The sequence below is a fragment of the Stegostoma tigrinum genome, chromosome 4 (genome assembly GCF_030684315.1).
Source record: "Stegostoma tigrinum isolate sSteTig4 chromosome 4, sSteTig4.hap1, whole genome shotgun sequence".
In the NCBI taxonomy this organism is placed as follows: domain Eukaryota; kingdom Metazoa; phylum Chordata; class Chondrichthyes; order Orectolobiformes; family Stegostomatidae; genus Stegostoma; species Stegostoma tigrinum.
The window spans coordinates 73,739,420-73,764,051 of NC_081357.1; the positions used below are offsets into that span (position 1 = coordinate 73,739,420).

Sequence of the window (24,632 nt, forward strand, 5' to 3'; positions counted from 1 at the left end):
AACAAAATGTCATTTTGATGATAGCCACAAATTAGTCTGAAAAATGAAATCATTATCACTTGAAAAGACCTAATTGACAATTAGTACAACCATGTACGAAGCTGCAAACCATAGCCACGAGTTGACATTTAATTTTGACTGACCTCAGAAAGCAACTTTTACAAGAAGAATCAAGCAACAAAATACTTCCAGCTAAACAGAACGAAATGTCTAATAAACCACCATGTCACACACTCTGGACACGACTCTGCATTCTACTTTTAAGAAGTTAATGGATTTTAAGTGAGATCAGACACAAAGTATAAGCCAAACACAGTGAAGTATCAGACGCAGTAGTAGATTGAACATCATTCTTCAAAGCACCTCGGTCCTTACCAGCAGCTGCCAAAGAATCAGGGGAATTAATACAACTGCTGGGATGCAGAAGTCAGATGCATCGCACAGACGGAACGGTACTTCTCAGTTTCGTAGATGAGCTGTCAGAGAGCTTCTTTTTCAGGCAGTCTGGATTCCAAAGTCGAAATTCAGTGGTAAATCCAATTTTCTCCCAATATTGCCTATTGACAGTAGTGACACAGCAGCAGACAAAGCGATGTCTTGTCGCAAGCACAGAGGAAGTGAATAACATCTGCTTTCCTATTTAAGCACAAGAGCATCTGTGTTTAAAAACCAGGCACTCTTTACAGCAAAGAAGGAGCAGCCCACCTTCAGAATGGCTTCAACAGCACACACATAAGCCTGAAGTTAAAGTATTTAGTGAAAAGCAGTTCAGTCGGAGCAGAAAGGTGGTCCCATTTCCTCCAACTTCAGAAATTTGCGGGTGCTGACAGGATTAAAGCATGAACCAGCAGTTTTTCATTGTACAGAAGATCAACTATAACTGACTGAGTGCACAGTTTGATCAGCCAGATCTTATTATGTGTTTTTTTTAACGTTTGCCTCCTGTTTTCTAGGAGCTCCACTTCCTGTAGGGAGCTACGGGTGGAATGTGATATAGAGAGAACAAGAGGAGATTGAGGTACACCCACAGACCCAGACAAAGCAAAATTGAGAGAGAGAGAGAATTCAAGGAAACATAATGAAAATTCTCGATGCTCAAATACAACTTTAGATCTCTGATATGGAGCTTATTTTAAACTGCATAATTACTAAAACCGCTGGCTGCAGTTAGGCCAGGAAAGTCAGCACATGACATAAAATTGAAAGGGAGGAAATAAAAACAGTTCACAATATAGTTTTATCTTTATGACCGTGAACAATGGATTAATGTTATGGCTTGCTGCGTTGTCAGGAAAGTATACAATATTACAAAATTTTTCTACCAAATCAACACAGCCACTAATTTGACATACAAACCAATATCATCTTTTATTTGTACTCATGGATACATCCTCTACCATATTCAAACAAAACACTGGAATGAATAGCATGCCTTGGAGTTTCAAATTTGCTGAGCAGTTTATGGCAAAAATGTTGCAGGTCATGCATTGGAAACAGTCAGTTCATTCATACCTCAAACAAATGCTCAATTCTATGTGAAATAGCATACCTGTATGCTTCATTTGCTTTTTTCAAAGACACACTACCATTATTTTCCTTGGCAGACCTAGTCACTTGTGACAAACTGAGTTTTACAATAAAAGAAAAACAGATTTGCGCATATTATTGCAATGCTCAATGCCTACAAAAGGATTATTATTTAATATGCTGTAAGTAAATTTTTTTAAGTATTCTCTAAAAATAAAGTTCTCACCCAGTCTTGTATTTCTGCTTTCATTTTTGCAAACTGAACTTGATTCAAACAGTTTGAAGGTTTCCAACAAAACAGGCTTGTAGATGAGAATTAATGCAGCTACAGTATAGTGGTTTGCAAGGTTCTCTCTCTCTATAGACCAACAAAAAAAGTCCAAACCCTTCATGCAGGAAAACAACTGTGATTTATAACTTGTTAAACTAAGCTTGATCCTTTGTGCCAACTAGCTAATATTTTTGTATAAATATTACATAGTCTAAGGGTAGAAAGTTTGATGCTCTAGGTTTGGAGAAGAAATGCTGAAAACATTTCTTGCAATACTAATATTTCATCTACTGATTTTTCCCTTATTTCAATGCTCATCAATATGTCTGGAACTCCTTTCCTGATGACACTCAAATGCATCTGTGCAGAAAAACAGTTCATCACCACCTTCTCGACAGCAGTTAGGGACGGAAGAAAAGATGGCCTAGTAAATGATGCCAACATTCCATGAAAGAGTAAAATCAAATATCTGAGGCAATTCTGCAATACAGCTGTATTACCAATAATTGGCAGATGATGTTGTTTATGCTCTTTATTATTCACAAGTGATTAAATCTATAAGCATAAGCAAAATCACGTCACATATGCAATCTTGATAACCTATGTTAATCTAAGGACCTTGGTGATAGCATGGACATACCATGGAAGGAAAGTCCTTAAGTTTTGTTAAGCAAGAACTGAGCTGGAAGCAATCATGAAGATTTGGTTCATGTAGGTCTATTTCTGTTCCTTTTACTTTTCTTCTGGTTAAATTTCATTTTATTTCCTTCCTTCGGTCTCCCTAATGATTAAGGAGAATGCTGTCAGCTTTTGAGAAGCCAAAGACAAACTTTAGAATGGCTCAAGTTCTTTCTTTGCTTTACAATTACGGAATTGTTGAGAATTTTATGGAACAAAATGGTGAATAATTAATGTTTCCTTATCCTGAGAGGAGAAAGTGGCAAAAAAATTTAGTATTTTTTCTAAAAAAAAGTTGCTTGAAAAAAAAGAATGTCAATGTTCAAAAATCAATGCCTGACTTTGTTAATATCATTGTGTCCAAAAATCCTTTAAATTTTATTTCAGTACAAATATTGTTTACCAGTTTATATTTGGAACTTTAAGTAAAACTGATGCATCCCAGCTCAAGTCAATGTACTTTTTAAAAAAAGTTATGAATGGAACAGGTTACATTACACTGAAACAAAATAAAGAAGAATACCAAAATTTGCATGAGAGATTTTGAACCACTGTGTCAGCAGTCCGAGAGTTAAGCTAAATTGTAATTACATACATGTTAACAGATAAAAATGCATCCCACGTTTGCATAGCTGCACCAGTAACATACCCAGCAAACTATGACTGTGTTGCAGTCTTCCCAATTCACCTCAAATAAATGACACCAATGACATTATAAAATGACAAATGTTTTCCTCTAGAAGGAAAATGATGGGTAGGGAGGAAAAGAAAGCCTTAGATATAGCTGACCTTGAATATTTCCACATAAAATGTCCTCTAATTTTACAAGTAAAGGATTCAGCTTAATTGAGCTCCTGTTTCCCAGCTCTGTTGGAGGAGGAACAACATAACCAGGTGGTTCTCATTCAGTTGAAAATGGCTGCAGTTAAGCTAATAAATATCATTTATAGATGACAAGATGATTAGGTAATTATAATAGGCATGTTACAGAGTGAATCCAGACTATTGAGACTCCATTTAATGCTGAGCACAAAATGTTGCTAACCTTCATTACAGGATTGTGAAACATATGTTCAGCACAACATGTATTAAACAAATGTCAGTCAGTTAAATACAAAGAATATTTTATTCTATAGCATTGCAAAAATCATAAACAACATTATTTCAATTTTTACACCATTACTTTTCCGACTGTGCCCCAACTCCATTGGTACTACTCCCCTTCAAACGCTAATCACCCCTGCATGCCCAAAATCTCATCCAAAATAGGCAACCTATTTCCAAGGCTCTAACAATCCTGGTATACAACTAAGTTTGAGAATAGCTGCTCAGATATCCACAGGATCTCTCCGTCTGATATTTCCTCTATTTTGCCATGGTGTATTGACCAATGAGATAGCTGAGTTCGGGGAATGTGATAGCAGGAGAATTTGAGTCTCAATATCCAAGCCTTCTGCTACATATTGCTATTAATTTTAATCACAAAGTATTATTTCAGCAATATCAACATTTACTTGGCATTCTAATCCTTTCTGTAAGTTGTTCAGGCCTTAGATATACTCGGGCCCGCTGCTAATCTTGTATCATTCCTTTGAAAAGTTGGAGGCTGTTTTGCTAAAAGTGCAAAAAAAACTATTATTCCATCAGCTAAGATCATTTCACTGATCACCTATAGACCGATGATCTAAACTATTGGCTTGGATAAAAAAACCAGAGTAAAGGAAAGCAAAGTTTATTGCTTATGTTACAAATAAACAGATAGACTTATAGAAAGAAGAGATATTAGATTATCAGAATTATATCACATTATTGTACAGTGCTCATACCTTTTGTACAATAAGGCAAAATATGGAAGCAATTATAGCAAACTAGCCACAAGACTGGATTAAACAAAAAAAACACTTAATGCTAAAATTGATCCTGTCAATTTTTTGATTGCTGATACATTCCCCAATGCCATTTACTGAAAAATAACAGGCGTATCGAATGAAAAGTCACTGTTTCACAATTCACTGGGTGGTTTATTTATGTATTTGCATAGACATGCAGTAAAATACAATGTGTAACACAACAACACTGTGCTTGTTGCAAGAACACGGAGGGCTCAGAGGTACTAACCTTGCATGCTTTTGTGCTGTCTACTCTGCCTACAGAAGGAGGAGAAACTCAAAGGGTTGTGAATCTGTGGAATTCGTTACCCCACCATGCAGTGAATGTTGGGACATTGGGTAAATTTAACAAGGAAGTAGACAGTTTTTATATACTAGTGGGTTGAAGGGTTAGGAAGACCGGACAGGAAAGCAGAGCTTGAAGCTGAGATGAGATTAGCCATGACTGTATTAATTGGTGGAGCAGGCTCGAGGGGCCAAATTACTTACTCCTGCTGCTAGTTCTAATGTACATTTAGCACAAAGCCAGGAAGCTTGACTGGTTGTCAGAAGGCCTCAGTCAAGATTAAGGGAGATGGCTTTCTGTCAGGGGGTCCAGCACAATAAGTCAAAGATAGCCTCCCATACCAGACTGGCAGAACGGACAGTGAGTCAGCCACTTGGGCCCGTCAAATTCAGATGCTTTCCACATAAGGAACGAGAAATCAAAAATTGGGAAGCCCACCATCTGTCTTGGATCCTTCAACCCTATCTTGAGCTGCTTTCTTCCTGGAATGAAAGAAAGGCACATATTATGGGAGATCAAAGTGAGTGGCACAGCTGCTACTTTTGGTGCAGGTCAAGAGGTGTCCTTAGCGAATGAGTAGCAGTGAGTAGCACACTGGGTAGTGTCTCTAAGAACACAATGTCCTTAAAATAGCATTACAATAATAGTTACCAGTGCAGCTCTAAAGTGCAAAAGTGTATGGTAAGTAGATCAGAGATGTGCCATGAGGGTTCTTAGAGGTTACCACATGTCAGATTCCAATGTCAATAGGTGTGGGGTGTCATTAGATCTTAAAGCTGACGACACCTGGGATGTTTATTCTCACCAGTCATGTTTCACTCAATTGAATGATTTAATTGCCCAGTTGGGCAGCTATTGCAGACTGTGTTAGGAAACTGATTTTTTTTTGCATAAACAGTTATCATTTGGTTCATGATTACTGAACTGAATTTTAAGATTCTGCTGTGCAGCTCCACTTATTTAATGCAGCATGCCCGATATGTTGGCACCTGTTGTCAAACTTGGAGATCCTTCAGAGCAAGCAGTGAGCCGAAGACACCAAGTACCTGTTCTCACACCAATGTCAAGAATTCTCAATGTGTGGCTTATTTGCTCTTCAGTACGATGAGAAGCTGAATATTAATGAGGCAAGTTGTGCCATTCCTAAGATAATAAAATGTGAGGCTGGATGAACACAGCAGGCCAAGCAGCATCTCAGGAGCACAAAAGCTGACGTTTCAGGCCTAGACCCTTCATCAGAGAGGGGGATGGGGGGAGGGAACTGGAATAAATAGGGAGAGAGGGGGAGGCGGACCGAAGATGGAGAGTAAAGAAGATAGGTGGAGAGAGTGTAGGTGGGGAGGTAGGGAGGGGATAGGTCCGTCCAGGGAAGACGGACAGGTCAAGGAGGTGGGATGAGGTTAGTAGGTAGCTGGGGGTGCGGCTTGGGGTGGGAGGAAGGGATGGGTGAGAGGAAGAACCGGTTAGGGAGGCAGAGACAGGTTGGACTGGTTTTGGGATGCAGTGGGTGGGGGGGAAGAGCTGGGCTGGTTGTGTGGTGCAGTGGGGGGAGGGGATGAACTGGGCTGGTTTAGGGATGCAGTAGGGGAAGGGGAGATTTTGAAACTGGTGAAGTCCACATTGATACCATATGGCTGCAGGGTTCCCAGGCGGAATATGAGTTGCTGTTCGTGCAACCTTCGGCTGGCATCATTGTGGCAGTGCAGGAGGCCCATGATGGACATGTCATCAAGAGAATGGGAGGGGGAGTGGAAATGGTTTGCGACTGGGAGGTGCAGTTGTTTGTTGCGAACTGAGCGGAGGTGTTCTGCAAAGCGGTCCCCAAGCCTCCGCTTGGTTTCCCCAATGTAGAGGAAGCCGCACCGGGTACAGTGGATGCAGTATACCACATTGGCAGATGTGCAGGTGAACCTCTGCTTGATGTGGAATGTCATCTTGGGGCCTGGGATGGGGGTGAGGGAGGAGGTGTGGGGACAAGTGTAGCATTTCCTGCGGTTGCAGGGGAAGGTGCCGGGTGTGGTGGGGTTGGAGGGCAGTGTGGAGCGAACAAGGGAGTCACGGAGAGAGTGGTCTCTCCGGAAAGCAGACAGGGGAGGGGATGGAAAAATGTCTTGGGTGGTGGGGTCGGATTGTAAATGGCGGAAGTGTCGGAGGATAATGTGTTGTATCCGGAGGTTGGTAGGGTGGTGTGTGAGAACGAGGGGGATCCTCTTGGGGCGGTTGTGGCGGGGGCGGGGTGTGAGGGATGTGTCGCGGGAAATGCGGGAGACGCGGTCAAGGGCGTTCTCGATCACCGTGGGGGGAAAGTTGCGGTCCTTAAAGAACTTGGACATCTGGGATGTGCGGGAGTGGAATGTCTTATCGTGGGAGCAGATGCGGCGGAGGCGGAGGAATTGGGAATAGGGGATGGAATTTTTGCAGGAGGGTGGGTGGGAGGAGGTGTATTCTGTGCCATTCCTAAGTTGTTTACCTAGAACTAGTCTCCCTTAATTGATGGTTCACCCCTGTCTAGCAAAAAAGTTTGTCTTACTGCTTGGCAGATACATAAAAGATGCAGCAAGATGCTCTCGACATATGGATTGGCCTTGCCAAACGTCTCTCCCAATTCTGCCACATAACCTGCCATAGCCCATGTCCCTCAGGATTCCCATTGATTCTGCCAGGTGTTGAGAACTGCCTCCATGCAGTTGAATGTCAATTGGAAAGTTCAAGCCAATGTCCTTTACTGTCCTAAAGTATTCTGTTAAAGAACCGGATTGGTTTCCTGTTGCCTCCCAGCAAACTGACATGTGGTGCAGTGATGCTCTCAGTTCCACTCCTGCCCGTACATGGGGCACAAAGCAACTCAACACAAACCCCAAATTTCAACCCCATGCCAAAGCAGAAATCAAGGAGTAAAAACTAAAGTAGAATTTCAAGATTCCCCCAACACATCGATCAGTGCCACAGCAGAACCATTTCTGCATTTTTTCCCTGAAGCCCACAGAAACCCAGATTTGCCTGAATAGTTGTTGCATCTCCCCCCCATGCGCCACCACACCAAAATGATCTAAGTGTGGACTGCTGTGTGTTATTCAGGTTGTTTATTGAGCACTATTAAATGCCAGTGTTTATTCAACTAGAGATTTCATTGAAGCTTTAAACAGATCAGTCAAAGAAATGTTGTTACAAATCCTGAGAAAGGGTATAGGTTATGCAGTAACAACAGGATGAAGCCCACAAGCCGAATTTTAAACTCAAACATAGTTCCTTCAAAATTTTATTGCCTAAGATGAATCCAAATTCTCAAGACCAAGGAAAGCTTTTCAACAAGGAACATAGTCTTGAGTTATTCTATCATTCAATCTCTAAATACAAGGTGTAATTCCATCTCTAAACTGCAATGAAAACACTGATCTAATCTTGTTACTGAACAATAATGTAAACTTGTTTTAAAATAACTGCTTTGGTCAACTTCCACAGATTACCACATTTCCCATCTACTGCTATAATAGGTGAATTGTCCACCAGAGATAATGGGAACTGCAGATGCTGGAGAATTCCAAGATAATAAAATGTGAGGCTGGATGAACACAGCAGGCCAAGCAGCATCTCAGGAGCACAAAAGCTGACGTTTCGGGCCTAGACCCTTCATCAGAGAGGGGGATGGGGAGAGGGAACTGGAATAAATAGGGAGAGAGGGGGAGGCGGACCGAAGATGGAGAGTAAAGAAGATAGGTGGAGAGAGTGTAGGTGGGGAGGTAGGGAGGGGATAGGTCAGTCCAGGGTGCAATGGGAGAGAGATTCCCTGAGGTTGGTCCGGAGGGAGGAGGGTAAATTCTTCAAATTAGGAATCTCTCTCCCATTGCACCCTGGACGGACCTATCCCCTCCCTACCTCCCCACCTACACTCTCTCCACCTATCTTCTTTACTCCCCATCTTCGGTCCGCCTCCCCCTCTCTGCCTATTTATTCCAGTTCCCTCTCCCCATCCCCCTCTCTGATGAAGGGTCTAGGCCCGAAACGTCAGCTTTTGTGCTCCTGACATGCTGCTTGACCTGCTGTGTTCATCCAGCCTCACATTTTATTATCTTGGAATTCTCCAGCATCTGCAGTTCCCATTATCTCTGATACTATTTTAACCTCACTGCGAAGCCTCTTCCAGGGATGCCTAACCTGAAGAAGTTACCCTCCGGACCAACCTCAGGGAATCTCTCTCCCATTGCACCCTGGACTGACCTATCCCCTCCCTACCTCCCCACCTACACTCTCTCCACCTATCTTCTTTACTCTCCATCTTCGGTCCGCCTCCCCCTCTCTCCCTATTTATTCCAGTTCCCTCTCCCCATCCCCCTCTCTGATGAAGGGTCTAGGCCCGAAACGTCAGCTTTTGTGCTCCTGAGATGCTGCTTGGCCTGCTGTGTTCATCCAGCCTCACATTGAATTGTCCACCAACTTGTTTATATAGTAATAAATCATGCCTGCCATCTGCTGCCTTTATGACAACATTTAAACCTTCTGCTTTCATCCTGCAAGGAGAATTTTGTCTTGCTCCCATTGTGAGGTACTGCACTGATTACATTTTCAATTCCCTAACTCTAAAAGAGCCTATGCTAGATATTGGTATCATAGAATACACTGGATTCACAGATCATTGTGAATGGCTGAAGGAAAAGGATTTTGACCTGCTTAGATTAATTTCACTGGAGTTGAGAATTTTTACACAGACTTCTCACCAGATCAAACTGAAACATTAACTGTTTCTCTCTCCAAAGATGCTACCTGAGTGGCTGAGCATTTTATTCCATCATTCTGGGGTTAGACTTAACATTCATATATCATACACAAGCCTACTTAAATTATTTAGCCGTGGAGTAATGATGTTCAAGTGTTTAACAATGTATGTACATATAGAAGAGCTAAAAATTTTAGGCACTGAGAAGTAAAATCTCAGGCCTAAAAAGATGGAAAATAATAACTCTGAGGCATGAATGGGGTTTAAGTGAGAGCTGAAAGCCATTGCAACAGTTAGTGTTTGATGAACTCAAAGCCTTCACCTCAATGAGATTTCTCATCACAGAAACCCATCATTTATATCACACTTCCATCCTAACCATTATATCAATGTTACATCTACCTTCCTAAAATACATTTCAATTTTCCACCCATTTTCTATTATATAAATCCAAAGGTACAGCTGCCTTCTAGGCAAAGGATTCTGTATTCCACCGACCTGGTATTGATAATAAAAAGGACTGTAACATCTGAAAAAGCACATCAAATTCAGTTGAAGGTTTATCTTGTTTATCTAGTTTTTTTTAAATCCTGTGTCTTATGTCGTATTATTTTAGGCTCAGAAAATCCTTTTTGATCTCTCAAAACAAAGATTTCACAGATGTTAATTTATAAATGCTAAACACTTATGACATTGTTAAAAAACTTAAATTTAGATTGAAAAGCATTAAACCAAAGAACCCTCACCCCATCCCCCTCTCTGATGAAGGGTCTAGGCCCGAAACGTCAGCTTTTGTGCTCCCGAGATGCTGCTGGGCCTGCTGTGTTCATCCAGCCTCACATTTTACTATCTTGGATTCTCCAGCATCTACAGTTCCCATTATCACTCACCCAAACCAAAGTTGTAAATTAATTTGATAAACTAACGCAATTTATAGAGTTAAAACAACATTTAATTTCAACATTTCCTTTAGATTTATAACTGAATGAGTTGAACAAAATACTTTCTGGGTGTCCTGAATTTTAGTATGTGTTGCTTTCATCTGATTAATTGCACATTTAAGCCATAAAACATCATTAAACATTCAGACGTGGATGATTTCCAACATGCACTGAAGTGGTATGGCATTCTAACAATTAAATAAAAAACAAAACAGATGTAATCCAGCATATTTAGAAAGCCAAACATCATTCATTTTGCAAAGAAAAAATATGAAAAATAAAGTATCTTTGCGGTAACCATTAACTTTCACATAACCACAAGATAATGAATAGTATTAAAATTATATAGTGAAAACGTCAAACATATCCAACAATATAACAAACTGTTGAAACAGAAAACAAATCATAGAATGATTTTATCTCAGCAGGAGGCCACTTGGCCTACCACATGTGTGCTGCTTCTCTGCAACAGTAATGAATTAGCTCCAGGGCCCAGCTTGTGCCCCATTATAAGGAAAAATGCACTCCGTTGAAGAGTTTGTAAACCCTTACTCAATGTATATGACTGAAAAATGTCTGAGTTCAAAGGAATAGATTTAGATTTTTGTCACGTTTGTAGGAAATATAGTGAAAAGTGTTTTCCTACATGTTATATGCAAAGTGTCACTATCTTGAAACGCAGAATAGAATGCAAGAATTTACTGCAATAGAATTCATCTTTCACTTTTCTTGCTCCTCCTCCAGTTGCTGTTTGACATTAGCCAGAGTCTCTGAAATGGGATCATGGCTGTCTGTAAAGGGCTCCGTCGTCTGGATTGCTGGCCTCCGCCACTGCCACAATCGTGACTGTGGAGTCCAAGCTGGAGCTGGAGATGCATGGGCTCCCTACCTCTCATTCATCTGATGCTCCTCTCATCGCTGCTGCTAGTCGTCAGGGTCCTCTGTTGTCCCTTTCACCAACACTACTGCTCCTTCAGGTGTTCAGGTTTCACCGCAGATCTGAAGACCTGGGTCAGTCTGCGATTCCAGGCCAGTGGAATCAGCCTGGGATCTGCTCTCAATCACCGGGCGACCTCAGGCTGGGATGGAGCCATGTCCGGTTTGCCCTGGCATTGCTGCTGCTGCTGCCGCCAGAGGTCTCCTCCTTCATCTGCCACTTTCAAAGCTTTAAAGAGAAGGAAAGAAAGAGCAAAAGCAGCAAGACAAGAAAAAGAGAAAGAAAGCAGATGGGAGTGGATGAGCCCTGGGTTCAGCCACCATCTTGAACATCTTTTGTAGACTTTTGGGAGTTATCTACAAAAAAAAAATTGATTTCAAGACCAGAAATACAGCCCTTTTCAGCTGGAAGTACATCATTCAGTTTCCCAAATATGAAAGAATTAGCTTTCATTATTCATTAGTTGTTTTTTTTATTTGCTTGATGTTAGTGCATTAAGTTAACTTAATAGGGAATGTCCATGATCCTCCATTACTATACAGAGCTACACTACAATGAATTGTGATCTTTTTTATTCACTTATGGGGCACAGTTGTCACTAGCTGGTCAGCATTTATTACCCATTCCTAGCTGCTCGAGAAGGTGGTGATGACCTGCCTGCTTGAACCACTGTAATACATGTGCTTTAGGTGGATCCACAATACCCTTAGGAAGGGAATTCCATGATTTTGACACAATGACATTGAACAAACCAGAAGGATACTTTCTCAAGTCAGTGGCATAGAGGGCAACATGCAGGTAGTGTTATTCCCCTATATCTGCTATCCTTGTCTTTCTCGACAGAGTCATACGGCATGAAGACAGACCCTTCAGTCCAACTGGTCCATGCTTAACGTAATCCCAAACTAAGATAGTCCAGCCTACCTGGTCCTGGTGCATATTCCTCCAAACTTTTGTATTGATGTACCTATCAAAATGACTTTTAAATGTTGTAATTGTATCCGCATTCACCACTTCCTCGGGAAGTTCATTCCACATGCAAAAAACCCAGTGTAAACATTTTGCCTCTTGTCTTTTTTGAATCTCTCTCCTTAAAACTATGCCCCCTACTCTGGAAATCCCTGTTCTAGGGAAAAGACAACTATTAACTCTATCTATACCTCTTATTATTTAAAAAACTTCTGTGAGGTCACCTCTCAGCCTCCGATGCTCCAGTGGAAGATGTTTCAGCCTATCCAGCCTTTGAAAACTCAAAACTTCCATACACAACAACACCCTGGTAAATCTCTTCTGAACCTTCTCCAGTTTGATAATGTCCTTCCTATAACTGAAGGAATGTTTGTGGATTTGGAAGGTGCTGTCTCACGATCTTGGGTGAATGTCTGTACTGCATCTTGTAAATTATACACATACTGCTACTGAAGGTTAGTGAAAGGACTGAATGTTGGTGGGTATGGTGCCAATCAAGTGGCTGCTTTGTCCTGAATGAAGGTTAGTGGGGAATATTTCATTATACTCCTGACTTCTGCCTTGTAGATAATGGGCTAGCTGGAGAATCAGGTGCTGAGTTACAGTATTCCTGGATTCTTACCTGCTCTTGTAGTCATTGTACTTATAAAGTTCAGTTTCTGGTCAATGGTAACCCCCACCCTAGATGTTGACAAGGGTGATTCAGGGAAGGCAAAACCATTGAATGTAAAGGGGTGGTTGCTTGATTGTCCTTTACTGGAGATGGTCATCGCCTGGCATTTGTGCGGTGCGAACGTTACTTGCCACTTTTCGGCCCAAGCCTGGATATATTCGGCATCTTGCTGCATTTGGACTTGTACTTGGCCATTTAAATCATCACAACCTTGCACAGAAGTGGGATTTTGGTGACATTGGTGTATGAAACCCAAAAGTATGCAAATTAAACCTGATGGAAGTCCAGGGCTGTACTTCCAGCATAATTTGGATAGCCAGTATATCTTTTTGAAGCAGTGTGGTACTCTTTCAGATAGCGTCAGGGACTCACTTGCGGGAGGTCATTTGCCTTTTGCAATTGTCCAAAATCAAAAATTTGTGCAATAGCCTAATCTCATTGCCAAATGTTCCAAGTGTAATTGCCACTAGGAGAATCGGATCGATAAAACAACGCTTACATTCTAAAAATCAAGTAGGTCTTGCTGGAATATAACAAACTAAAATGGACAGCAAACAAGGGAAAAGCTTAATGCAGTAAAACAAACCATACTATCCATCAACATCAGACTTAATCACTGATAATGGGAACTGCAGATGCTGGAGAATCCAAGATAATAAAGTGTGAAGCTGGATGAACACAGCAGGCCAAGCAGCATCTCAGGAGCACAAAAGGTGACGTTTCGGGCCTAGACCCGTCAGAGAGTCTCCGATAAAGGGTCTAGGCCTGAAACATCAGCTTTTGTGCTCCTGAGATGCTGCTTGGCCTGCCGTGTTCATCCAGCTCCACAATTTATTATCTTAGACTTAATCACTGCTGTTTTCTGGAAATGGTATCAAATGTAAAGTTGCCATGTCAGCTAGGTATTGACTTTGTAATGCTGGCATTGCAAAACATAAAGATTGTAAACTATTTCTCATCACTCATGCGATATTTTGAACCATTGTTTTAACGAGAAAATTTTTGCAACGTAACAAGAAGGAACACTAAAGCAGATTCTGCTGACTCTGCTGCGTTAAGGAGTATCAAGAAATGGCATCTGTCAAATTCTCAACTGTCCTCTTACACTGTTTGAATTAATTAAAAAGCTATTGCAAAATAGCTTTCAGCGATTAAAATCTAGCTAGTGATGGGAAACAGATTTCTTTTAAATTGTGACTATGTGTCTATTTCCAAAATCACTCTTAGCTGCTGAATACGCTTGGAAATTTGTGAAATACCTTTCAGAAGAGTGTGAATCTACTGCATGGATTACATGAGCTAAGTAAGGAATGCATTCATTTTCCAATAGCAGAACATTGAGTATATCCAAGATCAGTGTATTGAAAGGAACAAGCTCTTTTGAGTGCAATTTTGCACTCTTGGTAGTTGGCACGAGAGGTGGTGAAATGGGAAATAAAATGGACAATTTGGACCCAGAGAGGTACTTACACTTTACTTGCCCCCTCACAAATTAACTGCTGCCCGAAAGGATCCATCAGGGATTTCTTTGATTTGCCAGTAAATTAAAATGCTAATGTGGTCAATAGCCACTTAAGAGCCTCCACTTACTGCCACCCCAAATACCTTCCCAGCAGACAAGAAAAGTAACTGGTCTCCCAACCAGGTAAGTAGGGCAACCTACATATCAGGTTGAGGGGAGTGAGGCGGTGAGGACCTTTATTTGCCTCAGTCCAGAGGCAATCAGGGGTACAGATGAAGAAGCTGGAGGGTAGCCTCTGGCAGCCTTAAACCCCACTGAGCTCGCTTCTCTATACAATCCCACCCTTTGCAAACAATGTATCCCTTGAAGTATAGGCCTTAACTGACAGTCTGAAAGCTCCAGACCATTTTCACTGACCATCAGCTTCTGTCAGGTCCTGTTGAGCCTACAATATAGGCCAAGATGCTCATTGATCAAATCTTAAAGATGATCAGTGCACAAAACAACAAACCTTTCTCAGTAGTGCGAACAGTAAGTCAGTCAACACATGAAACATCCAAATGCGGATTTAGCTTGAAACATGAAAAGCCTCAGCCATTGTCATTCATACCTACAATAGAGTTAAATCTTTTAATTTTATCATTCATACATCATGAGCACTGGCATTGTAACCAGAAAGGGTGCAAAGCGTTAGATTTAAGTCCTGCTCCCATTTCTGAAAAATGCTATTTTCACCAGTGGGGGAAAATAGGGGATGTTGTGACTATCACATGAGGGAAATCAAAACTCAGCAGGACCATCTGAACTCTGTACTGAGTTTAAGCAGCTCATTTTCACTGCAGCAAAAGCTTCAACTCATACTGCGATATTACAAACCTCTAGAAAGGTCATAAATGCTCCAGGCTGGTGGATAATATATGCCAAACTGTTAAAGCTGTCAAAATATCTAAATGGTCAGCTTTTAAACTTTGAAATAAAGGCACTTAGCAGAGCCTGAGAGTTGAAAAAGATCTGCTCTTTGTTGATAAAACTCCATGGTGTTATCTGCTGCTTTCCACAACCTATCATTATCACTGTTTGTAAAGGTGGGCGGTTGGAATAGGAGAGAATGAGCTGCAGGCTCACAGTTTGAGTGACAGTTCAAATAGGTTAATAAAAGGAATAGCAGTATTTGAAGTGGGGTTAGGAACTATAGATATTTTTATGAGGCAATAAGTACTTGAGTGGACCAAACTGTATTGGATGGACTTCCATGAATGTGCGCTCAATTAAAAAAGTCACAATGTAATTGATATTTAGAGTTTTATTTTGTTGCAACTCAGCATGGTCTCTGATATCGGATGGTGGATATTAGATACGTTAGCATATAGGGTGTGAAAGCAAAGAGTGGCAATGGGGGTATTGGATCATATATTAGCACTTTGGAGTAGGGCTGTAAGGTCATGGTGATTGGCAGGAGTTATGGGTTGGCACAAAGAACATACAAGCTACTGTGAGTGGATTGAAGTGAAGAATATGGTAATTAGGGCTTGTGGAATGGATGGGAATACTGAGGAGTTATGAGAGTTTGAAGGCCTAGTATAAAGAAATACCACTGGGGCATATTACAAACAACTGGGGCAGGCCTTATCAGTTTGGCATTCAGTGGTCCATAGCCACCTGTAATCTGTACCAGCAAAGGAGGTTGCCCGATCCACACCACACTTCACCTCCCACAACAAAATCATACCATTAAGAGCACTTTTTTCCTATCACAAGTCCATCAAGCTGGGATCATTCTCACTTAAGCTGTGTGAGAAGTGTCAAAAATATGGCCAATTAATGACAAGGGAGCTGCTATTCTGAGAGGCTAGGCAAAAAGGAAAATGTTCACTAAATAACCACTGCGTTTATGTGGAGAAATAAGCACTAGCATACCATCAATGTCTTCTCATATGTCTAAAATTCGACATGACTGCTTCTAAGTAATACCACACTAGCAACTGTTAGTATGCCTGTAGTATAATCAGTTAGATAGTACAGTATAAGAGCAGCAATAATAAGTTGGCAACCTAATCTGCATCACTCAATTCTTATTTCGATTGAAGCCCTCTGCAGCAGCAATGAAGCAATAACTGACCCACATTATGTGTAAAACATTACTGCCCTAAAACATTTACTTACATATAATTACAAAGCTCACGTACAGTATGCCATTGTTTAGATAAATATATTTTAGAAAAACAATCATATTTACCACAGCTTGTAAAATAAATTGAACACATCATGAAGTTAAAAATGAAAGATCAACTCTTCACTGTACAAGTTATGGTACCTACTTATAATTCCTCAACATTCTTTTGGTTTTGGAATTTTTCTTTTCAAATGCCCATAGTTTTATTGTTTTCATTGTATATTTCCTTGGACTGTGTCTGTGTGTACTCCATTCCATCAGTTATTGTCAGACTGTCTCTCCTCATTTTTAGTACACAGGCAAGGAATGAAACAATTGTGATTTCAAAACAGCTTCTAAAGTTATAGGCAAACTGCTGAGAGTGAATAAGTTAATGATTGATTGGCTGAAATAAAGCCAAGAGTCTTCAGGGAATGTGATGACTGGTTTTGCTGCGATTTTATAATCTGTAACAGTTTAACCATCTTGAAAAGATTTCATGTAAAATTCCACAAACATTTCAGAGACAAAACAAAACACCTCATCCTAGAGGTCTAAAATAGTAACATTAAATGCAAGATATGTACAACAAATCAATCAGCATCTGAGAGATTAAACATGTAACTCCCACAGAATCAGCTTTCAACAAAGGCTACATGTAACAAATCTTTCATAAATTCCAGAAGCTTGTTTTTATGTCATTTAATCTTATATTCCAGCTGTCTTTTCTCTGTGATGTTCACATGTTCCTCGTCACTTTTAAACTTTGAGTTTTGCTTTTGTTTCAGTAAGCATTATGCTCCTCATTTTAAAGGTCCATGCAACCAAATGCTATTATTTGGACAAGGCTGCACTGAAAGGGCCAAAAATTAAGCTAGGTTGTGGACATGCTAAGAAATTGCTCTAAGTAAACTAATTAAGGCAGGAGACATGGGGACTGAACAGAGAGGGGGTTCTTTTTCAGTCTCTGGCTTCTCAGAAGCCTGGCTGAATACTGTCAGTCTGCTATAGTTCATTAAATGAGGCACACCAACCTGTCAAATGACAGATAATAAAGTGTGAAGCTGGATGAACACAGCAGGCCAAACAGCATCTTAGGAATAGATACAAGTTTCACTTTGAAAACCAAAACTTGCACACAATGTTTTTATATATACTGACTTATGGGATGTGGGCATCACTGGATGGGCCAGCATTTATTATCCTTACAGAGACACCTTTGACAAAGTGGTGGTGAGCTGTCTTCTTGAACTTCTACATTCCATTTGCTATAGGTACAATACAATGCAGTTAGGGAGAGAATTCCAGGATTTTAAACCAGCACTGAAGAAACAGTGATATATTTCCAAGTCAGGATGTTGAGGAACTTGGAGTAGAGCCTGCACATGGTGGTGTTCTCATATTTATTGCACTTATCCTTCTAAACAGTAGCAGTTGTGGGTTTGGAAGGTGATGTCCTTGGTGAATGTCTGCAGTACATCCTGTAAATGGTGCACTACATTTCTGACTGGTCTTGTAGACAGTGGACAGGGAATCAAGAGGCAAGTCATTCACTGGAAGATTCCCAGATCTTGACCTGCTCTCGTAACCACAGTATTTATATGACTAGCCCAGTTCAGTTTCTGATCAATGGAATACCCAAAGATATCAATAGTGAAGGATTCAGTAATGATTATACTATTGAATGTGGGGTGATGGTATAGATTCCGTTTTGTTTGAGATGGTAATGCCTGGCACTTGTGTGGTGCAAATGTTACTTGCCAAATCTGGATATTGTCCACATTTTGCTGCATTTGGACTTGGACTCCTTCAGTATCTGAGAAGTCACAAATGGCATGGAACATTGTGCAGTCAAGAGCAAACATCCCCAGTTCTGACTATACAATGGAAGGAAGGAATAGGAATCCTGACAATCGGGTTCAAATACAGGTCTCAACCCCTGATCAATTGACCAACTAGAGTCATCAAATGACTGCTGACTGTCCACTGAAAATTCTAGTAAACCCTCTTTGCACCCTCTCAAATGCCTTCACTCCTTCATAGATCTGATGACCACAGCCGGACACAAGACTCCAGTTGTCGACTAACTGCAGTTTTACAAAATTTCAGATTAACTTCCCTATTTTTGTGGTCAAAGCCACTTTTAATGAAGCCCAATATTCCATATGTTTTGGGGACCATACGTATGTGAACACCTTGATCCTCTGTCACTGTACACTTTTGAACTAGGTGATTAAGTCCCTTTGCCTCTTCTTATGCCTTCTTCCAAAGTGTGTCAATTGATACCTCTGTTAAATTGCACCACTACATGTGCCTATTATGCTAACTTACCCATGCCATGTTGCAGTCAATAACTATCACCCCAGTGCTTACCACTATTCCAAGTTTGAAAATTTTGTTCAGTCTATCAACATTCAAGTCATTTAAAAATTTAGTATTCAACAAGATGTAATATGAGCACTAACCCTCAAAAAAGGTATCACAGTCTACCATTCTCCAGCCTGAAAAATAACCATTTTCCATAGATCAGTGTCCTTGGTCTTTAAGCCTTTTTTAAAATAATCTAATTTGACAGTGACCGGGTAATTGAAAACCTTCAAATTTGTTAATCAATCCTTTATAGGTTATTTTGTCAAACACTTTAAATCTCATAAAGACAGCATCCACAGCATTCCCTTCATCAACCTTCTCCATCACTTGATCAAACAAATTAGGAAGCACAGTCAGCCTTCTGCAAATCTATGCTGGCTACTCTTACTTAACTGTTCCTAAAATTCTGGACTCTATTAATATCAAACTTACTGGCCTTTCAAAGCTACGACTGTGCCCATATCCGTGCTTGAACAGGAGTGGCACATTCCAATTCTCTGGCACATTCCCCATACCTTGGGAAGATTGGATGATTAGCAAGCCTCTCATCTAACTCCATCCCATTTCCTTTACCTATCAAGCAAGCCAAGTACTTGCCTAGTAATCCACTCATTTCCCCAGTTTTCCAATTGGATTTTGTTCCAAATAATTAAAAGCAAGAGAAGCAGTCACTTTTAAACTAAGGTTGCATGCCCGACAATGGAGAGAAAGCAGAATGTCTTCTAGCAGTGAAAGCGCTACAACTGTCTGGTACAGGCAAGTTCAAACCTTGAGGCACATTTTCAACACTTCCAAAGTTTATAAATGCAAAAATGCTCACATCTGCTGGACTTTCAAATGAGCTTCAGCTAACTGTTTAGCCAGAGTACATCCTCAACTGCAGGGGTAGTGATTGAGGGTATGAGAAGGTGTTAGAAGCAATGGAGCACTTACCACCTGATCTGTGCACATAGGTTTCAGCCTCTCTGACCTCGTTTCAGGCAGAGTGAGAAAATGCCTAATAACTGCAACTTGCCAGTTCACCTGGAGGAGCAGACTCTGTCTAAATAACCCAGTTAGTTAAAGTACACACAAACTGCCTGCAGCCATAAGGTGTTGTAGAACCATCCTGACCTCCCAGAAAATGGCCAAGCATCTAGAATCAGCACATGACAAGTAGTGGGAAATTCTGAGCCTGAACACCCAACTTGCCGTGGAAATCCTGCCTCTGCTCTCTCCACAGACTTTAAGTAATCCAGCAGCTATCAATGAACAATGTTTCCAGACAACATTTTTGAGACTTTATAGATCATTGATTTACTGTCAGTTGGCTGATTTGAGAGAACAGTTAAAACCAGAAAAACGACGACATATCTGCAGCTAGTTGCACTCTGATACTGTAAAAGTGTCTAAAATGTGACTTGTGATAGTCTATTTTATCAGGTCTCAAACAATGGCTGTAACTCATCTGTGCAGCAATTTTGATTGAGCAATTCATTTCACAAGGTCCTGACATAACACATCAAACACAGGTAAGTATTCAGACTGGACTTCACTATTGATTTTCTCCGTTCTATCTTAAAGTTGCTGTCTCAGACTTGGATAAAATTCCAAAGGATCAGCAAGCAGCGAAAACAGAACAGCAAGTCAAGAATGTCCTCAGTTACATCAAGGTCATAACATGATAATCAAAAATGGGAACATTAGTTGATCTTGGTCTGTCAACAACAAACTTCTGACCTAAACCTCTAAGTGATATACACTCATTTATGTCAGGGCAGTTTTGTTTACTCAAATTTATGGCAAAAAGATGTAATTTTTATGACATAGAATACTAACTGAATCATGCCTATACCACTGCACATACCATACATCATTTCAAAACTAACAATGTTATGACCCATGATTTATAGTAGCAAATTAAAGATGCATATGATGTGAGCAATATAGTATTAATGAGTTACTTTAATTTACATTAAGACAGGGTAAACCTGATCAGCATAATGCAGTAGAGGATAGTTCATATTTGTAGAAAATAGAGCTTAGAGCAATATGTTGAAGAAACAAAGGTTCAGGTTACTTGGATTTAATATTATGTCATAAAAAAGGGGTGATTGGGAACCTTGCATTAATCGGAGCCATTAGGAAATAGCAACCATAATATGATTGAATTTCATGTTACATATGAATATGATATAGTTCTTTCTGAAATTAGCATTTTAAATCTGCACATTGGAAATTATGAAGGTATGGGGATCAATTTAGTTATGATGAATTTGGAAAATATGCTAAAAGATTTGGCAGAGATAATAGGAACTGCAGATGCTGGAGAATCCAAGATAATAAAGTGTGAAGCTGGATGAACACAGCAGGCCAAGCAGCATCTCAGGAGCACAAAAGCTGACGTTTCAGGCCTAGACCCTTCAGAGAGGGGGATGGGGTGAGGGTTCTGGAATAAATAGAGAGAGAGGGGGAGGTGGACCAAAGATGGAGAGAAAAGAGGATAGGTGGGGAGGTAGGGAGGGGATAGGTCAGTCCAGGGAAGACGGACAGGTCAAGGAGGTGAGATGAGGTTAGTAGGTAGGAGATGGAGGCGTGGCTTGGGGTGGGAAGAGGAAGAGGAAGAAGAGGAGACAGACCAGCCTGTCTCCGCCTCCCTAACCTGTTCTTCCTCTCACCCATCCCTTCCTCCCACCCCAAGCCGCACCTCCATCTCCTACCTACTAACCTCATCCCACCTCCTTGACCTGTCCGTCTTCCCTGGACTGACCTATCCCCTCCCTACCTATACTCTCCCATCCACCTATCTTCTTTTCTCTCATATTGGTATTTCTTGACAAACAGTAAGGACATACAGTAGGATATATACGACACAATATCAAAATTAAGATGGCACAAAATTGGAAGCATTGTAAAGTATTAGGAAGAGTGTTTAACACCAAAACGCTGATGATGTACTGTTGGACAGTGCTGACAATCAGCAGATGAAATTTAACAAAGCTAAGCAAAATTATTCATTTTGGTAGGAAGAACAAGAAAATGTGATACAAAGTTAACATTCAATTTCTAGAGTAGGTGCTGGAAGTGGAACATAGTTGTAGATGTGTGCAAACTACTGAAGTGACAGAGCAAGTTGAAAGAGCCATGTGTACAGGATGCTGAGATTTATCAAAAGGAGAATACAACATGTGAGCAAGGGAGTTATAAATAAAACTGTGTAAAACTCTTCAGTATGAGGCATACCAATCATGCCTTTTTAAAATAAATTTAGATACAGAAAACATTTTAATGCTTATTCACTGTTAGTATCAGCACAAACCCAGCAAAATGGGCAAGCAGGAATTTTTTTGGTTTATTCTTTCATGGAATGTGGGCATTGCTAGCAAGACTGGCATTTATTGCTCATCCCTAATGCCCCTTGAGCTGAGTGGCTTAGCAGCTTTGCTGCAACCTTCAGACACGTGTCTCCCAGACTTCTGGTTCTATGGTTTCTGCTTTGTGTCAAAATTGGTGTCTATAGCAGCATATTCACCCAATGAATCAAGCTACACCAGGCAATTTCAGTGAGATTGAGATGGCAGATGTTGAGACTATGAAACAGAAGTATGCAGAGTGGGCTGATCATAATACCAGTCAGCACATTACACTTATTTGCCTCTACATGCATTGGTTTCAGACAATTCTTTCTCTTATTCTCACACAACTGAATGTGTTCTGCAGCAATAAGGATGCCCAGCCCCACACCCAAAGAGTGTTGTTGAAGAAATCACACTCTCATTTTAAGATTAGTTGCTGAATTAATAGAAGTGTTTAGAGACATGCACTGCTGTTCAATTGGTAAAGTCTGTAGGGAATGGTGTGGCACATGGTGAAGTCTTTATATTTTATCTCTACAAAGAATCTGCTCAAAGACCACATGCTATAACTCATGGGTGGGCAATAGTTTCCAGGCCTGCAACCTGAAATATGGCAGATATCATGCTGAGGGGATCAACAAAGGAGGAAAACCTGTTCTAAGAGATAGGAGGGGAAGGAAAGATAAAGGTTCTCAGCAGAAGGCCATCAACCCAGGCCTCCGCAGCTTGCTCCCACCTCAACTGAAACAACCTCTGCCAAAGTTCAGTGTCTTGACAGAAGTCATGTGGTTTTTACTTTATGCCAATTCAACATAGGAAACCAGAGTATGGCTACAACTTAGTCATGATTCTGTTTGCAACCCATGTATATATGGGCAGTATAGGCATAATGAAAGCCATGTTGCAATATGCCTGTGACTGAACAGACTACTGAGTTGCATCAGTAATACTTCTGCCTGAACAACTGGATAATTCCTACCGTTCTCACCAGAGCACAGGTCATGGCCTATTATGGTCTGCTGCATCATGCTTAGGGCAGGGCTAATGTTACTACCACCAACATGTGCTAGTAGCATTAAGCTTATTTCCTGCCTTATTCAGAAAGAACATGCATAAGTTAATCTCACATCACAATAACCCTCTCATGTTTTTGGAGGTTACTGAATTTTGATCCCTGGTCTCTCTTTGCACTCGCCCGCTCCTACAGATACATCCACTTTATTTTGTCATGCCCCACTGTAAACCACTGACAATCGAATAAAGGATTCTGCTTTAGAACAAGACAGGTTGAGGGCCATTATAATGTTACAGTTGCAAAATTGATAACAATTTCTTTAAGCCTAGAATGGACTGTTGTCATGAGTACACAAAATACTAATGTATTCATGTGAATTTCTACATCTTATTTACGCAGACCTTAACTAAAAACAAAACTGAGATTTAGCTGTGCTAAGACCAGAGGTAGAGGTATGTCAAATCAATAATTTATTCTAAAATTTCCCAGAACATGCGATGACAAGAAGTCTTGTCCACTAGTAGTATATGACAATAATCTGTAGGCAATGTTCCCAAAATTTTCAAACTTGTACTCTTTCAGGAATTGTGCCCATCAAAAAACTTCTACTAAAACTATATATAATCATCCATGAAAAACTGTTTTGTGACCTTTTTCTACTGCATTTCAGTTCTGTAGTTGTTCATTTAAAAACAGCACATATATTAAATTAATTTTCATACTCAAAGTAATTCAAAGGTATTGCATAAATCGAGTCATACTGAGTATTAAGTATACATCATCTGGATACAACTACCTTCTTTAAGTACTCAAATTTGATTTGTTATTACAGATTGCACTTCCCTAGTATGGTACTCTCTGATCCAGCATATTCTGTCGACACAAGTTCCACAATACTTCCGGTTTTCCAAACAAGCAGACTGCTTCTGAAATTACAGCATTGAACTGACAGGTAAATAGATCATCCATATTTTCTACAATGATTGCTTTCCAAGTCACTTAAATGTTGCACAGCACTTTTTAAACATTTAAAAACTTCCATGCTAACACATGAACTCCTGTGACCCAGCAAGAATGTCAGGTTGCAGAGGTACAATCTGTAAATGAAATTTAAAGGGGTCAAAATAATTCACTGTGCGTGCAAATGGTTTAGTTTAGGAGGTGCTAGTCTAGCAACACTGTAGCCAGCAGGTGGGAAAAGCTTGGATAGGCATGATATAGTGACACCTCAGCCACTTTAAGCCCTGGATCTCAGTTATTCTGAAGGGAAGTCTTACATCTGAATCAGCTGGGAGCAGGAGGTGGGATAAGAGGAGGCTGCTTTGAGGGCTATGTGGGAACAAATCTGATCCCTTTCGGCACTCCAAGGAAGATGAAAAACACAAGCATTGCGAAGCTTCTTATGACCACAAT

The 24,632-nt window shown here is 40.5% G+C and overlaps 1 protein-coding gene across 10 annotated transcripts in view; it reads right to left on the reverse strand.

Annotated features, from left to right (window-relative positions):
• Positions 1-24,632, reverse strand: part of LOC125452228 (protein eva-1 homolog A) — a 301,173-nt gene that overhangs the window by 50,006 nt on the left and 226,535 nt on the right. Inside the window, exon 1 of one of the 10 annotated variants that reach the window (XM_059645415.1) lies at positions 19,983-20,036. The exons of 7 other annotated variants lie outside the window; for them this stretch is intronic. In XM_059645415.1, coding sequence (XP_059501398.1) covers positions 19,983-20,004 — 22 coding nt within the window. In that variant the 5' untranslated portion in view covers positions 20,005-20,036. Of the gene's footprint in view, positions 1-1,753; positions 1,774-18,964; positions 18,984-19,982; positions 20,037-24,632 lie in introns of those variants that run through there. 2 more of the 10 variants (XM_048530397.2, XM_059645416.1) reach the window with 2 other exon arrangements.